Source organism: Daphnia pulex, chromosome 2 (assembly GCF_021134715.1).
Source record: "Daphnia pulex isolate KAP4 chromosome 2, ASM2113471v1".
Classification (NCBI taxonomy): domain Eukaryota; kingdom Metazoa; phylum Arthropoda; class Branchiopoda; order Diplostraca; family Daphniidae; genus Daphnia; species Daphnia pulex.
Window position 1 is genome coordinate 2,266,970 of NC_060018.1, and position 16,844 is coordinate 2,283,813.

The 16,844-nt window shown below is 42.0% G+C and overlaps 3 protein-coding genes across 5 annotated transcripts in view; 2 read left to right on the plus strand and 1 right to left on the minus strand.

Annotated features, from left to right (window-relative positions):
- Window positions 1–547: 547 nt before the first annotated feature.
- LOC124188620 (3-phosphoinositide-dependent protein kinase 1-like) lies at window positions 548–2,869 on the minus strand. The gene is made up of 9 exons (XM_046581380.1): window positions 2,619–2,869; window positions 2,508–2,550; window positions 2,294–2,449; window positions 1,981–2,226; window positions 1,722–1,893; window positions 1,562–1,658; window positions 1,020–1,502; window positions 800–952; window positions 548–737 (listed from the first exon to the last, which is right to left on the minus strand). Exons 1-9 carry the CDS (start codon window positions 2,712–2,714, stop codon window positions 645–647), a joined length of 1,539 nt encoding a protein of 512 aa, XP_046437336.1. The 5' UTR covers window positions 2,715–2,869; the 3' UTR covers window positions 548–644.
- A 39-nt stretch (window positions 2,870–2,908) lies between these two features.
- On the plus strand, window positions 2,909–6,026 carry LOC124188619 (mitochondrial Rho GTPase-like). The gene is made up of 11 exons (XM_046581379.1): window positions 2,909–3,201; window positions 3,395–3,458; window positions 3,530–3,761; window positions 3,826–3,927; window positions 3,994–4,201; window positions 4,271–4,391; window positions 4,469–4,661; window positions 4,733–4,999; window positions 5,062–5,277; window positions 5,349–5,545; window positions 5,637–6,026. The coding sequence occupies exons 1-11, from the start codon at window positions 3,012–3,014 to the stop codon at window positions 5,764–5,766; spliced, it is 1,920 nt and encodes a 639-aa protein (XP_046437335.1). The 5' UTR covers window positions 2,909–3,011; the 3' UTR covers window positions 5,767–6,026.
- Window positions 6,027–7,752: 1,726 nt separating this feature from the next.
- Window positions 7,753–16,844, plus strand: part of LOC124188618 (agrin-like) — a 50,607-nt gene continuing 41,515 nt past the window's right edge. Inside the window, exons 1-2 of one of the 3 annotated variants that reach the window (XM_046581369.1) lie at window positions 7,753–8,052; window positions 8,119–8,503. In XM_046581369.1, coding sequence (XP_046437325.1) covers window positions 7,921–8,052; window positions 8,119–8,503 — 517 coding nt within the window. In that variant the 5' untranslated portion in view covers window positions 7,753–7,920. Of the gene's footprint in view, window positions 8,053–8,118; window positions 8,504–13,376; window positions 13,678–16,844 lie in introns of those variants that run through there. The other 2 variants (XM_046581371.1, XM_046581378.1) reach the window with 2 other exon arrangements.

Here is a 16,844-nt window from a genome sequence, read left to right on the forward strand (position 1 = left end):
CCATCTGTTGTAAGGATTTATCAATGCTAAGATTTTCTATGGCGCTCATCGGTTGTTTGGGGTGGTCCTCCATAGAATGGTTGTTTACATCTATCCGCAGCTCTCTAAATTCAACGAATAATAACGCGTCCAACTCATGAAGTAAAAAAACTCTTCAACAATCAACAATATATTATTATGCAAGACGTTTTTAAGCGTTTTCCGCACGCTTTACTTCTAAATTGAATTATTGTTCTTCAAATCAAACAGTCAAACGACTGGCGCTATTTCTTGAAGCGCTCCGTTGCCAAGTTTAAATTAAGAATTCTACGCACTCATTAATAGGTCTTTTTTTTTGCGCCAAGCGGAATGGGCGAATGGCGCAACCGCGCCGCGCAGGTCCCGTGCTCTGAGATCTCGTGAAGCACATCATTCATCTCTTACGTCATGCATTAGCCAAAAAAATGTCGACCTTCTTTCACACGCTTGCACATTTCAACTACGTTCTTGAAAAGCATCCCACACAAATCTTGTTTTCAAAGGAAGAATAGAACATCAAATTGATGAATATGATTTCGGAACAGTGTATGTAACGTTAAGGAACATTAGTAATTTTGCAATTTATTTTTACAAGGTTTATCTTTACCACAGACTATTTATTATATTCAGTCGTAATAATGTTTTCGAACTTCTTCTAACGCTTTACACCACTCTAATGCAAATCCTTCAGAATCTTCAAGGTAGTATGTTCTTCCAGGCTTGAAAATAGAATTAAAGAGTTACTTTAAAGAAATGGGGGAAATTGACAAAATGTTCTTACCGTATGAATGTGAAAGTTTTTGAAATTTTTTGGCTCCGCCTTTAACGTCAAGCCAAAAGGAACTTGTCCTTTCAACACCATATTAGATGGGTCCACATAGTAAAGATTAGGCCCCAGTGTTAGTAAAAACATTCTTCGGCGTGAAAATAGACCCTAATGTAGTATAATCATAGTAACAATACATTATGTCATTATGAAGCTGATAAGCTCAATATTATACCTTTCGCTTATCGATAAGCCCTTGTTTTAAGATGAGCTTTTTATCAACCAAATTGTGCCATTGTGGCTGCGTTTTTTGTTGTTGAAGTAGTCTGGCTTGAAGTTGTTGTTCATTTTCTGGAAAATGGATTAAACCCTTTTTTGCGGGTGGAGGAGGCACACTAGTTGTGCTACTTATTGACGAAGATGTTTCTCTAGAAGGTTCTGGGGCGGACTTTCGACTTGCGTCTGAGGACTCATCGTTGAGGTGGAGACCAAGTAGTTTGCTCAACTGTTGTCCACTGAGACCTGGTTCTGCGTTTAGGAATTCGGACGGATCACTCGCTTCAGACTCCAAATCTACAGTATCCCTGCATTTGCTTGGACAAGGGGGTGTTTTGAGATATAGTGTTTCGAAATCTATGGACTGGAAAAATCTATGCTGTTTGATGGAAGGGTAGCCACCAAAATCTTGGGCTCCCAACCTTTCTTTTGAATCAATCACCTAAGAAAAATGTTGTTTTTGTAAGTTCACACGACAAAAGTATAATCTTCATTGCTTACTAGTAATTTTGAAATAAAATCTTGGGCAACGGACGGGAAAAGAGCGGGATATTCAAATTCCAATTTGAGGATTTTCTGGAAGATGGCATATTCACTCCTGGAGGAAGGAACATTTCAAAATAAATTTTGTTAATTAAAAAAGAACCCATTGCACTAATACCTTGCTTGAAATGGAGGATTGCCTTCTAGCATTTGATACAATACGCATCCGATCGCCCATAAATCGGATGCTGGTGAAGAACGCTTGTCAGTAAGAATCTCGGGCGACACATATTGTGCTGTTCCAACAAAGCTGCTACGTCGAGCGGTGCCTTCACTAGAATTATCTGCATCTATTCCAGGAACAGATTAATATTTTATATTAATGAGTACCTATGTTTAAGTGAAATCGTTTTCCATCCAAAGAAAAGTTTCCCTACCTGGTAAAAATGGAGGTTGGGGTATTATTTTGGCTGAACCAAAATCTGTAATGAGAATATGTCTGTGTGTGTCTAGCAATATATTCTCGGGTTTTAGATCCCGGTGAACGACTCCCAATAGGTGCATGTGTTCAACTGCATGGACCAGTTCTGCAGTATAGAACTGTGCTACTTCTTCATCAAATTTCTCTGCTTTTTGAAGATAGGTTAGTAAATCACCATTTGTAGCACGTGTGAGAACAAAATCTATGAATACAAGGTGTACAAATTAAAAATCAAGACGAAACATTGTTGAAAAGTAATAAATACTTACATAGTGAACTATGATCATGAAATGTACAATAGAGTCTCACAAAAAAAGGAGCTGAGGTTTTAACTTTGTCACTTAAAAGCATCAGAACTTCTTTTTCTCTTTTAACATACTGCTGTTTTTTCTCTCTCATGATGTGACGTTTTTCACATACTTTGACTAAAACGAAAATTAATTATATGATAAATTCCTAAAATGTTGATAAGAATAATATTACTTGCAAATTCTTTTCCTGTTTGTATATCTTTAGCCAAATAAACCTAAATTAGAATCAGATGTATAAAACAACACTTTGTCTTGAAAAGAAAATGAGAACGACAATACTAACTGTTGAAAAGCTCCCATCTCCAAGCACACGTCCGAAAATGAAATCATTAGGCCCTTTTTTAGGAACTGTGGATTGATTGTTTGCTTCACTGTTCATTTTATCGGTACTTCTTTCAGGGTACTTGAATGTTTCACAAGAGGTTCAGCTTCCTCAATTACATAACTCACAACTTTTTGTAAACAAACTTGTAAATTAAGCTCGTAGGCATAGAAAGCCTCAAAGGCTATAGGCTTTAGCTGTCAAATTACTAAACCTTGAGGCTTTTATATTTGGCCGCTAGGTGGCCATTTATGATTATGAATGAAGCAGAAGCAGATGACTGCTGAGTTCAGCGATTGTTAACTCAACAACAAAAGTTCGTTACAAACTATTTTGTTAAAAGCAGTGGCCAAAATGGGCCCTTTTGGGAGGCAAGATGTGCGAATTTTGTTATTAGGAGAAAGAGGTGTTGGGAAAACCTCACTCATTTTGTCGTTAGTCAGTGAAGAGTTCCCAGATGTTGTTCCCCCTCGTGCCGAAGAAATCACTATACCGGCCGATGTCACGCCAGAGCAAGTACCAACACATATCGTCGATTTCTCTGGTATGCATCAACAGCTTTCTTTTTTATTGCTGTCTTACTATAACAATATTTAAATCTGTTGTACAGTGGTGTGCCCTATACATCACTTCCTGTGCATGGACAACAAATGACAACAAAGATTGTGCTACTTTTTCAAGAACATTTAACAAATTTATTAAATTCTGTTTATTTTTTTTTCTATTTTGGTTTCCAGAAAGTGAACAAACAGAACAAGATCTTGCCAGGGAAGTCCAGCGTGCTGATGTAGTTTGCCTGGTGTATGTATTACATCATCATGCATATTTCTAAGAAAGCTGTATCTAATGCCAGTTTGCAAATTGTATTTTAGATATGCTGTTGATGACACCCATTCTTTGCAACAAATTACTGAAAGATGGCTTCCATTGCTTCAGTCATTGAGGCCAGCTTCCAAAGAAGATGGAGAAAGTCAAAGTGGGGAAATTGTGTCTGCGATTCCAATAATTTTGGTTGGAAACAAATCTGATTTGCTCGAGCAGGGAAACATGGAATCTGTTTTGCCAATCATGAACCACTATGCAGAGATCGAAACTTGTGTTGAGGTTTGCCTTTTGAAAAATTTGTATTAGTTGTTTGTGTTACGTTTGTCAATCTTTCTCTATTCAGTGCTCAGCGCGAACTCTTCGCAACATTTCAGAGATGTTCTACTATGCTCAAAAAGCTGTGCTTCATCCAACTGCCCCATTATACATCGCTGAAGATCGAGAGGTGAAGCTTAGCTTACTTCTACAAGGCTTTCTATCGGTTTTGTTCAATTTTTATTGTCTTGGTTAGTTAACGGAGAAATGTAAGCGGGCTCTCCGACGAATATTTGCCATTTGTGATCGTGATGGTGATGGCTCCCTTAGTGACGCTGAGCTGAATGCTTTTCAACAGCGATGTTTTGGAACATCACTGCAAAATCGAGCTCTTGAAGATGTACGTAACGTTGTACGTCGTCACACTAATGACGGCGTAGGCTCCAACGGTCTTACACTTTCTGGTGCGTTGAACTATCTCATTGGGAAGATAAACCCGCCTTTTTCTATTTTATTTATTTTAAATTTTTTAGGGTTTCTGTTCCTTCATCGTTTATTTATTCAACGAGGACGACATGAAACCACTTGGACGGTGTTGAGAAAATTCGGCTACGATGATTACTTAAACCTAAGTCGAGATTACTTACATCCACCGTGCGTAGCCTTTTTTTTTTTTTAAATTATGTTCCTGTTGTATTACGATTCATCATTAATGTTATGATTGATTTTAGATTACGAGTTCCTCCAGGATGCAACACGGAATTCTCTGCTTCAGGTTGGGCATTTCTTGTCCAGCTTTTTGAGCAGCATGACAAGGACAAGGATGGAGCTCTTAACACACAAGAACTGGCATCTCTTTTTTCTCCTTGCTCAATAATGCCTTGGGGTCAAAATCTAAAGTATTCGGTACCTACCAACACCCAAGTAATGGAACCCTCAATATAAAATAATGTTGTGATTTTAAGATTTGATGTCAACTGACCATTACGTTGCAGGGCTGGCCAACTTTGAAAGGTTACATGGCTCAATGGAGCCTGATGACATACTTGGACGTCCGCCGGACGTGTGAGTTGTTGGCGTACCTGGGTTATCACACCGCTGGCACGGACAATCAGCTTTCAGCTATAACTGTCACAAAAGCGCAACGTTCTGGAGGCAGCAAGAAGCGAAACACACGCACGGTTTTTATGGGTCACGTCATTGGGCCGCCTGGCGTGGGAAAGACAACTTTTTGCCAAGGATTACTCGGCAGAACCATCGACGTAAGTTGTCAAACTTAATGCCAATCATAAACATGCGTAAATAACAACTGGAGTATTTGCAGGAAATTGACACTTCAAACTTGTGGTGTGAACTGCCCCGATACGTCGCACGACAATTGAGTGTCTATGGGCAGAGCAAGATCCTCCTCCTTCATGACGTCGATGCTCTCGGAGCTGATTCGCTCTCCCCGCAGCAAGTAAGTTGCGATGTGGCATGCTTGGTCTACGATGCAACGGACGAGCACAGCTTCGAACACGTCGCCAGATTGTATCTAAAGGTAAGAGTGGTGGTGGAAAGGTTTTAGACATTGCAACTCTGTAAAACGTGATTTCTTCTTATCGAAATTAGTACTTTGCCGAAACTTCGATACCAGTCCTTATCGTTGCTTCAAAATGGGAATCAGGCCCTGTGCGCCAGCAATATCTGCAGCAGCCCGAAACATTTTGTCGCAAACATAGAATACCTCCACCTCACGGTTTTAGTGCTAAAGCGGGTCGACTACAAAGTGATGTTTACATCAAACTGGCGACCATGTCATCCTTTCCGTAAGTCGTTGATTTTCCTTTCTGTAAATGGCAGTAGTATTTACAGTCCAGTATGTACAGTCAAGTGAATCATTTGTCACGGGAATTTCAGATCGTGGAGACCATCAATGTTAAGTGGAAATTCCAGCGCTATTTGGATTCGAGCAGTCGTGGGATTAGCTGCCGCTACGGCTTTAGGTCTTATTGTGGCGCGGACCATTCGCCGTCTCAACATCGGTTGATTGACGTCTATCTTCTCTCAAAGAAAGTCTAAAGAAGAATTACCGCATTCATGGTGATCAAGTTGGAGTGACAAATTTTCGACCGAAGATTATTAGATTCACAAAAAGAATTCACATAAGAAATGAATAACATTATTTGTTACTGATGCGCAGCGTTCCAGTGTTGTGTAGTGGTAAATAAGTCCATGTTGTTGGCCACTAGGTGGCAAATCTTATTGGGAAAAAGTCATTAAATAAGAATTAGAATTCGTCAAAAGTGAGCCCGTTTGAAGATCCTTTTTATTCCATGCGCATTGATCGCGTTGAAACGAGAACGATTAGGATTATTTTTGATGGATGGACATGCGTTATAGCTAGGTAATAAGCTCTGCACACGCTAAGAAGGCGCGACGTAACATGTTTATTGAGCAGTTGAAACAGTTATCATTTTTTGCTTTTCCTTTATGATTCGAAATTCCCTAAGTCGGGATGACTTGAATGATATAAATCATTGGATTGCGCCCCGTTCCGCCTTAAAAGAAATATTCTGTGCCATTTAGGAAAAGAAAACCACCTTTGTAAGGAGCGAGCGAGCCCCTGGGCAAGTCAGCGATAGATACCTGTAGACGTGTTACAGTCAAACCATAACCCACACGTACACAAAGAAAATAACACAAGATATAGAGTTCTATTTGTTTTCCGTTTGATAGGGAAAATCGGTAAAAGAAGCCAACAAACAGCACCCGTTTATTTATAGCTTTTTATTGAGAAACCATTCTTCGCCGTATCAAGGCACTAGGTACCGATGAAGAAAGAAGGCGATAAAGAAGCCCTTTCGATTTTGATTCGATTAATGGTTTAATCTCTTTGTATTGATCTGACCTTTGACGCAGTGTAGTGTTCATCTCTACCGACCGACCAGGAACGTTGAGCAGATGCGAAAGTTTCCCTCTAGCTCTAGTCTCGAGCAGATTTAGTGTTTTTACAGCTGTTTGGCTCGAAAACGAATGGGACGACGATTCGGTCCGTGACCGATGAATCCCAAAACCAATCTCGCCAAATGTAAATCGCATGAGCCACCATTCTCCAGACTTTCTTATTGTGATGGCCTTGTATACACATTCGAACAGTTCGGCTCGGAGCTTTTTTTTTACTTCACGCCGTATCAGATCGAGCTTTGTTTAAAGGTCGACCTCGTATCTACAGAATCCTCTTGGTGCTAAAAAAGGATCAAAAGATCTATCGTGAAACGCGGCTAACGATTTTCACACATCTTTGATGCGTGATTTTCCGATTCGAACTAGATATGCGGGGTTATACGATCTGCGGAATAAACCGATACTGCACTCTGATAGAGACCCACCCGGATTTCTCAGTTTCATCTTGGTACTCTATGTCTAATATTGACTGCACGACTCGTGCATCGTATAACTGTGCTACTCTATAGAAGAGTTTTCGAGGGGGGAAGCGCGCACGACTGAGATAACTCAACGAATAAACAAATAGGTAGATAGGTCGTAAGAAAAGAAACCAGGTGCTAAAATCCCATTTCTTCAGCCTTACTATTCGGCGCGAGAATAGAGGTACTCCTCCCTAACATAGCGGCGGGCTTGGTCATTTGTTTTCCCCCTGAAGTGCTTCGATGCTGCCGCCCTGGCCGTCTCTCGGCCCATCCAAAAACCTCTCGGACGTCGTCGTCTCTCATAGACCAACAAGAATGAAAAAAAAAAAGAAAAAGAGTCAAAGACACTGAGTGGGAAAAGGAGAGAGAACTAAATCGCTGGTTCGTTGTCCAGTGCTTTAAAGGCTTGAGTGTCTGAGTGAGTGCAGAGAGCATACCTGAAACAGTAAGGAAGAGGGGGGAAAAAATAGGCCGCCGCCCTATCCCGCCTTGTTTATTTTTTTTTCTATGTTTTTTTTCACTTTTATCTATTTTTTTATCGTCTCTCTATTCTCGTATAAAATATGAGTTGTGTGCCATTGAGGACTTTGAAGGACAGGTCGATTGCTTCAGTCGATCATCGGCCATCGTCGGCGGGAGTCCGTTGATTGGCTAGTCTTGGAAATAAAACGTGATTAATTGCATCTGCCCGATTATAAATATGGGTTGCGTTTAATAAACTGCTGGTTGGTGATTAAAAGAAAACGAAGGCGACCCGCATCGAGCAAATTAAAATGACGACAGTGCGTAGAAGGAGGGCCTCACGTTATTCACAGTTATTTGTGCTAGTGCTGTCGGTGTTTTTGTTTTTGTTGCCAATTAGCTGCAGTCACGCAACGGGCTTCTTTTGTCCTAATAGCGAAGCGGTCAGTGATTACACATTCATTTATTTTCCGTTTTCAACACAAATTAACCTGTTTGTTTTAACGCAGTATGGACGGCATTTGAACGAGCTGTTGAGTCGAAACGACTTGGTTTTCAGCGGAACGGTTGGCAATATTACAAACGGTGGACGCTTGATCATTATCCGGATCAAATCGGTCTTTAAAGGTGAATGGAAGACTCCCAGTATCACTTTGTTGGCAAGCGAACAACTTGAATCGTCATCGCCGGAGTTCCAGCCGCAGAAAGAGGATACCTCCCACTGGTCGATGCCTCAGCGTTCCCTGGCCGGCTGCTTTTCTTACGGCCCAACTGAATTGAGACAGCGTGATTCGCGTGTCTTTTTCGTTCGGGCGTACGGTTCCTCCGCTGTTCTCGGAACTCACATACAGATCACCAAATCCATCTTGATCAAGCTCCGGAATTCAACGAAAAGTAAGTGCCGCCCTCATTTTCATTTATTGAATATTTGGCTGGAGAAAAAAAAGGAAAATTGTTCTGCCTCTCTCCTACTACGCGTTGTAAATGAGAGAGTTATGTATTCTAATCAAATTATGCAATCGAGAACCTGTCTAGTCACGATTTCGAGTTGAATTGCATCTCATTCTGGTCTCTACATGGTTCTGTTTCGTGACTGGATTCAGTCGATAATTTCAATATTGGCACTCCCGCACTGCCTATTAACCGAGGTCTTATCGCTCAGGCGGGACTCCATATAACAGCAGCGGGACTCCATTTACATGCGTTGCCAACGCCAGGAAATCTATGATTTGTTCCGGGACGCCAATTAGCCGCGTTTCATTTGCCGGCTATATCGAGCCTTATTCGTCCTGTTCTATCTCTTACTCTATGTTCATTCCTTTTTCGTAAGTTCCTCTTATCCCTTTCTTTCTTCACACATTTTTGTCTTCTTCTTCTTCTTTATATGCCAAAAAGACGTGTTCGTGACACGTTATGGGTGGTCTATCCTTTTTTTTTGAAGGCGTTCAAACAAATTTATTTCAATTTTTCTGGCATTTTTCTTTTTCTCTTTTCATGAAGAAAAGAGGGTTATATTTATGTATCGAATGTCTCAATACATTTAACCTTCCACTACGGTTATGTGGAACTATGGCCGAAAAGAAAAAAATAACTACCAGTACCCGAAATGGAATCCCCTGCCGAATGAGCGACACATTCGGCGGCACGGGTGGAAGAGAAAGTCGTAAAAATAAAGCAGAAAAAGAAACGGCTCGTTCGACGGTCTTTCTTAGATCGCCCCCTTCTTTAAATTATTTCTTTCTTTTTTTTTTACTTTTCTTTTTTTGGGCTTTGAAATTTTTATGCACTCCTTTCTTTGTGCGAATTCATTGTACCGCAGAATTTGAACTGGCGAGAGTCAATTCCTCAATTGCAAAGCGACGGTCTATTCTTTGGCCATTATTCCATTTCTTTGACTCTTGTCGAACACAATCAGAGACACCTTTCTTCTCATTTTATGGCCAGGATAGACTTCGGCGAATACCACGGGCCTGGCGACGAATATTTCTCCGGCCCGTCGGTGCATATATATATTTCTCTCGCCGCTTAAGTCGAAACTGTCGGATCGTTGGTTTGCGAACGCCTCGCCAAGGACGAGGGAAAGAGTTACGATCTCCGATCATTTTTACGACTACCACACGTCCTGTAGAGGCGCACGAAAATAAGACAGGCTTGACAGCTCGACATATCAGCAGATCAACCTTCTCTCAGGTGTAAAACTGTTTCCCCCAAACGTTTTTTGAACAAAAATGAAAACGGGGTATTCTAATAAAATAAACCCGAATAGAAGTCTTTTCGTCCCTTTTTCTTTCCCCCCTACTAAAATTCTTGTTTATTGAAACGGGAATCGGTTAGTGTGCCATTGTCCGATCGTGTAAGCTCCCGTCGTAATTCAAATACTTAAGCAACTGGCGGGAAGAAATAATGCTCTCCCAACTGACGGCAGAAAAGGTTGGAAAACTTATTTTTATTTAACTCTCTCTCTCTCTCTCCCTCTCTTTTGCTTTTTCTATCCGGCGCGATATATTCAAACGAGCGCGACGGCTCGTACAGCCTATTGCGCGCTCCCACCCAGGTGCTCTTTCCGTAAATCGTGTTTTATGATCGGAATCACGGCGGATCACGGCGACTGCCACGCCGCTGCTGTCCTCCGCCAGTAAATACACAGATGCGGTCACAACACGGTAACCGTCCGTGTAGTATGTATTTCGGGCGTGTGTGTGTGTTTATCAAGCCGTGCAACATGCAGGGAGAGAGAGGATTCCTCTTTGGACAGGAAAAAAGAATCCGAAGAAGCCAATAAAACAGGAGAGAACAGGGAACCTGAATAAATAAATAAATCTAAAGCATCCGACACCTTTCCTTGGCCTGAAAGTAATTAAAAATTGAGCCTGCGGCCGACTGAATAACGAGTAAGCTGGACTATTTGACCTCTCAGCGACTGTTCATTTTCCGTTGGGAAAAGGAAAGAAAAAAAAATAAATTCTTGTTTGCTTCACTATATTTCCTCCTGATAAAAATAGCCACATGTCACAATTTTGTTTACTGACCCGGTTTGGCTAGTTTGTGGGATGTTGTTGTTGTTGTCGTCCTTCTTTATATATCCTTTTTTTCTTCTTCTTCTTACTTGATTTTTTAAATAAATAGATTGTAGCTCTACACATTCTCAGGGCTTTGCCGCTCTATCGCTCCTTTGAAAGATAACCAGGTTCCGACGATCCCAATCAAGTCTCCTATTCATTCCAGCGCTATTCGCTATTGGGTCGGGGAGATCGTAATCAAAAGTCCAGGCCGTCGAAAAAAGACCCAACCAGCCCACGATTGTTGGTGATTGTCTCTCTTCTATTTTCTATAACGGATGAGGTCGAATGGAGACTGTTCAATGGACTTATTCAGCCGTGTGATCGACTGGAGTGCGCCGATTCAGCATGCATAGTATATACCGGTATTATCGCCGTCCACCATCGAACGTGGCCGTTTTGACAGCCTTATTTGATTTCAACACACACCTCCGAACCTTCATGCGCGCGGTGTTGTTTTTGTTCTTCGTGTTGTGTTGCCGAGCCTTGAAAATTTCGGAGGCTTTCAAGAGGGCCATAGGTGAGTGGGTGGGTTGTTATTGCTGCGGTTTTGGCCCCCAACCGACAAAATATCCTGCCGGCCGGCAGCTGATCATCCGTGACGATGACTTTCTGGTGACAGCCATCACCTGTCTGACTTGCTACTGATGGCTTACCCGATATGTGCAGCTTATACACTGGGAGCCAATTTGTGTTTCGCTTCTGTATATCTCTTTTTGAAGCATTCGGCAGCTATAACTTTATATTCTAGCGAATGTATATCTCGTTTCGCTTGATCGTCTAGAGTTTTCCTTGCCATGTTGGCAGCTAGTAATTCTATATCGCTCGGTTTTATCCCGACCAGGGTATTGTCTCGACTAATCGCCCACCTTTGTTAAGAGTTGATCAGACTGAAATTCCAGGAATCCTAAAACCTCTTTTCGATATTATTGAACCAACTTTAGAGAGAGAGTCCCGACTCGGCTGACAACAAACAATAAACCTATATCGGGCCACAAAATCACCTATAACCACCCGTTGTTGCATCCCCACTATACTCGGGGTTCGAAAAGGTTATCGGAGATCATTTCTCTCACGCAGCGAAAAGTTGTTTTTTTTTTTCTTTCTTTCCCCCTTTTCAATCAACGAGCTCCATCGGGACTCATTAGTCTCAAGGAGGAGTTGCGTCTTCACTATCGGAAAAATAAACGCCGCCTTATAGAACGGAGAAGGATCGTATAACACTGGAAAGATCAGCGAAGATGAACTAGGCCTCTCCGAGTTCCCTTGTTCTTTCTTTAGTTTTTTATCCCATACTTAATGGCTTCGACAGTGAGTGTTAGGGAATTTAATGAGGGAACGGGGGAGGAGTGCTGGTTGTGTGTGTGTGTATAAGAAGAGATAGAGGCATTGCTATTCATCCCACAGTGGCGTCACAACAGCCGAGTTCCAGAACTCTCTCGGCCGGCTTCGTTCTCACCGAAAGGGTGGAGTTGCATCGCGCTGCTTAAAGCCTCTCAATCGCCCATCTCTTCCACGGCTCAGCCAGACTGACGTTTTTTTCTTTTCCTGATTGAATCGCTTTATCCATCTGTCTCATTAACCTGTCGATAGGTCTCTATTAAGATGAGTGCTACTCAGATCGACAGCGGACGGGAAAACCAAGCTACCTTGGATTGAAGTGCCTCGGTCTACTTATTCTCCCTCGAACTGTGAAATGAACTGAACACCTTCTACGGGAAGAATAGGCTCTCCTATAACTTTTGTTACCAATTTCTTCCGAGGAAAAGAAAGAAAAAATCAGAAAATGCTCACGTTCAATGGTTTTCTGTTTACAACCTGAACGTTTTGGGATATGGGCGATTTCATTTTTGGTAGTAGTGCCATAAACATTTTTACGACCGGAATCTTTTTTTCCTCTTTTTCTTCTTCTTACGATCGTCGAAACCGACGATCGTTTTTCTCGATCAATGGTAATCAGGTTCCTAGATGATAGGACGCCCTGGACAATCAGGGCAAATCACGGTCCCCCCCCCCCCTAATATTACATCCTTGATCAATCATCTAAAAAAAAAAAAATTTTTTTTTTTGAGATGCCGTAGGAAAGAGAAAAGTTGAGATGAACAAGAAGAAGGAAAAAAATAAAATAAGGAAGATACATTTGAATTCTCTTGCGGTATCCAGAGGAAAACCCCAATGGCCACAGCAGGGGTGGAGCCATCTTTATTTTTTCTCATCTTTTTTATTTAAAGACATTTTTTTCCCCTCTATCTCTGTCTCTCTCTCTGTTGTGTAACTGCGTCGTTCCTCATAGCACCCAAAGCAGAACCACTGATTTACTGAATATTGGGCATCGATCATTCGGCATTCCAACGGAAGGCGGGAGCGACGTTAAATATGAACAGAACGCCTCATCGTTGCTAGTTGGAATGTGGCACATAAAAACAAACGAGTCCAAAGTCTCTAACAGTCATATGCGGCGCTGACGTGAACTAATAAAACTAACAGCCAAATTTAGAGCTACGAATAAAAATAAATATTATATATATATATAACCTGTAACTGGATTTCGGTCATCCGGCTAAATTTGAATGTAAATTTCGCTGGATTTAACGAGTAGCTGTCAACGTTTGCCAACTGGCAGCGGTGTGTGTCTGAACGAGAGATGATGAATTGACAACACTGTGAAATCCTCACGGCAATTAAAACAAAAATTTACAACCGATTTGTCATTGCACTAATTACCTCGGGAAAGTGATGTAGCACATTGCCAATATTCCAGTGTATTTTTCTCGAGGAAAGCTCGCCACGTGTTTGACAACTTGGAGACAAATTAATTGTGTAGAATGACTTTTTGGAGAGAGAAAAGAGAGAACCTTGTTGATCTGTTATCGAGTGGACAGGTGTGTTGGGCATCACGTCGTTCGTTAGTGACTCATTCAGCAGCAGACTGGATTGATTCCAGGAAACAAGATTGCCGTGGAACTGTCATCCCAATCTGGAGATCTTGAGCCCCCATACAACCAAATAGTAAGTGACCAATCTGGTTCTCAACTCTTGTCGTATATGTAGCGTAATGGCAATTCCTCTGAGGTCGACATGCTTGTTTTTTCACCGTTGCTACCGTCAACGTTCATTTTCCCAAATTTGGCCACGAAAACCCATCGAGAACTGGGCAGTCGACCAAAGTGTCGAACCAAATGTTGTACGATCTTACCGTGTTACACGAACCTCTTATCTGACAAAATCAGAGGAATCTTTGATCAGATGACCCGTTTTCTTTTGGATTTTTCCTCGTGGGTCCCAATCGTTGCATACAGAATCACCAGAGTAACAAAAAGGGGAGAAAATATATGGGGAGAGAACGAAACTTCAACAATGACGTTCTGTGTGTGTGTGTGAGACTGCGTGAGTTATCACTGGCCCGGCCGTTAGAGAAATGGAGTACGATCTTGGAGATGACCCGACCCGAAGTCGGAATAAAGGTGACGTGGAATTATTGTGATGCTTTCAGCGTGGTCCACTCCCTCTGAAAGTATTTCCTCCCGAGTGAGGAGGATGAAAAAATGCACTTTTCCCCAACTATTCGTCTCTCCCTACTTGGTCTAATGACGGGCCCAGGCTCTGCGTTCAATATAAGTTTCTGAAAGAAAAAAAGAGAGACGAAACGCGTCGTCCATTTGTCTGTTGCGAGATAAAATTGGTAAGCTGTTGGTTCTTTGCCAGACTAATTCCTCGTCGAAGGAATGAGAAGGAGGAGGTTTAAGGATCGGTCCCTGCAACTCTCAATGTTGGGAGACAAAAGGGGTGAGCAGGCCTGTCAAGAAGTTTTATGATTCTTTTTTTGACTTGTTTGTTGTTCAACCCTCTCTTGAATTTTATCTTGGCTCGAGGGTGCCCCGTTCGTGTCGGACTAGTGTCCATCTTTTTTCCCCCCTCAAATCTCTGATGAGCTCACCTGAAAGGGAAAACAGTCGAGGGAAAAATAAAATAAAGGACCATTTGCATTTTTGGGGGCTATTTCTTTCTAGTATTCCCGACTTCCTTTTCTTCTTGTGAGGTCTGTCAGCCAGTGAATTAGAACACAACTCTTTGGCAGGTCGTAGCGTCGTATGCCTTTTTCTTCAGACTTCCCTTTTTTTTGTATCTCGTTTTTTGGGGCTTTTTCTTCTTTTTCCCGAAGAAAAAGTCCCTAGAAAATAAATGTATCTCTGTTACAGCCCATATGTGGACGGGCGTGCACAGGTTTCACGAGGGCTATCTTACCCGGCCGTCCGGCCTCAACGACGGTGCGATCGTGAAAAGCAGATTCACGACCGCTGACAAAAGTTTGGAGGGAGATAATACAGTGCCTTGGCCAGCTAGGGGAAAGAAGAAGAAGGAAGGAGACGAAAGGGAAACATTTCAGAGTCTATAAAACAAAACGATACAGACGCGAAGACAAACAGGCCATTGGCTTGTATTGGTATCAAGTTGCCAATAAAGCAAAGCCAGGGGACTCTCTCTCTGGCACTGGCTAGTTGTTTTACGGCCACCAGCCGTTTTATTCTTTTTGTGTCCCGATTCCGATCGATCGACAGGTTGATGGCCGTCTTGTTTCCCCCCTCTTTTTTTTTTCTTTTTCTCTGTCTGATCTGTTATTGGCTCTTATCTTTTCCTCACAATTCGTCTACTGTTTTTCGATATGCGCCTTGAAAAACGACCGCAGAGTTTTAATCGCCGTGCAATGCCAACAGTGTTATAGACGTAATAATAACATACCGTGCAACGTGAGCGGGCGCCAGGACTCCACCCAAAAACGTTTGCCAGCGTCGCTTTTACGTTTGTTTTGTTTTCTCGTACGATAAAATCAAAATAGGGACGCCATCGACTAGATGGAAAAAACAAAACAAAATTACCAAATTCAAAAAGGGATGTCGTTTAATCAAATGTCTGGCGGCGCCAATCGAAGCGCGAGTCCAGCCATCGTTAAATAAAAGCCGCGCTGCAACTCCCTCCCATGTTTTGGCGTATGTCAGGTGGGGTCGCGAGTTATGTGGCACTGCTACACCCGCGGGAGAGTGACTTAATCTCGAGAGTGAAAAGAGACTCATGAATATGAACGATCTTGCAACATGGCGAAACCCAACATTTGCTTTTTGGTGTTTGTTTTGTTGTTGTGTTTAGACTATGTGTGCGATCGGCTGGTCGTGGTGGTGGTGGCGATTTCAGCCGTGGCGACGATGAGTCAAAAGAGAGAGATGGTGTGTGCAGATTTATTTTTTATTTTTTTACGAACCCATTATCATATCGTTCCCGGATGGACTTGTAATATATAAGATACTGCAGATAGACAGAGAGAGAGAGAGATTGGCTTTTTTCCATTTCTGATTTCCCCTCCATTTTATTTGCCCGCCAGATCTAGCGGGGCATATAAATTCGCAGTAACAGGTTTAATACACACCGAAAGAAGAAGAAGAGAAGCACCTCGCATCTTTTCTTTTCTGTCCAAATAGAGGCAGTGCAAATTGGCCATACATCCATCGCGTCGTGAATTTTCCTCCTCTCCTTGAAGCTGGCGCGTTTATTTAAATGCCAAAAAAATGAAGGACGGCCTTTTTCTTCTTCTCCTTTTATTTTAAAATAAAAAAATCCATCAAAGGATTAAATTTATTTAGGTAGTACTATGTATTTTTCTACTCATGTGTCTCTTTTTCTTTCTGTGTTTTTTTAAAACAAATTCTTTCGTTCCATCTTGAAGAACAAGGCACACAAAAAATTGAAAGGTTTTTTTTTCTTTTGGAGGGGTATTGCTTCGCCCTCCAGGATGGGCGATTTCCACTAGACGTCGTCTTCTTCTTGTAGGATAATAACGGAGTGAGAGAGCGAGCGAGCGGCGTGTTGGATAGGACCTCCGAGTCCTCGTAGACTTTGGTTTCCTTTACCATCATCGTGTTGCCTCTAGTCCAACCTTCGAGGCGCTTGTTGGCTCTCGTGATGTATTATTATTACGATTGCATCAATTGAGGGTATTAAAAGAGTGGGCGATGCGAGAAGGAGGAGGAGGCTGACCAAAAGTGCGCGCGTGGCACATTCTTTTCACTAGATAGAAGATGTTACACGCTGCTGCTGCTACTCCGTTTGGTTGAATTACCATTGCAAATGAATTCGACCGTTAAATTTTCTCCCTTTGATCTCGTCTCGAATCGGGAATCGTT

Excerpts from the sequence above, each read along its gene's own strand:
- LOC124188620 (XM_046581380.1), bottom strand. The coding sequence starts at position 2,714 with ATGAACAGTGAAGCAAACAATCAATCCACAGTTCCTAAAAAAGGGCCT. Across the intron at positions 1,659-1,721 it reads AATCCTCCATTTCAAGCAAG|GAGTGAATATGCCATCTTCC; the intron begins GTATTAGTGCAA and ends TCCTTCCTCCAG. Across the intron at positions 738-799 it reads AAAACTTTCACATTCATACG|CCTGGAAGAACATACTACCT; the intron begins GTAAGAACATTT and ends TCTATTTTCAAG.
- LOC124188619 (XM_046581379.1), top strand. The coding sequence starts at position 3,012 with ATGGGCCCTTTTGGGAGGCAAGATGTGCGAATTTTGTTATTAGGAGAA. Across the intron at positions 4,662-4,732 it reads CGGTACCTACCAACACCCAA|GGCTGGCCAACTTTGAAAGG; the intron begins GTAATGGAACCC and ends ATTACGTTGCAG. Across the intron at positions 5,546-5,636 it reads GCGACCATGTCATCCTTTCC|ATCGTGGAGACCATCAATGT; the intron begins GTAAGTCGTTGA and ends CGGGAATTTCAG.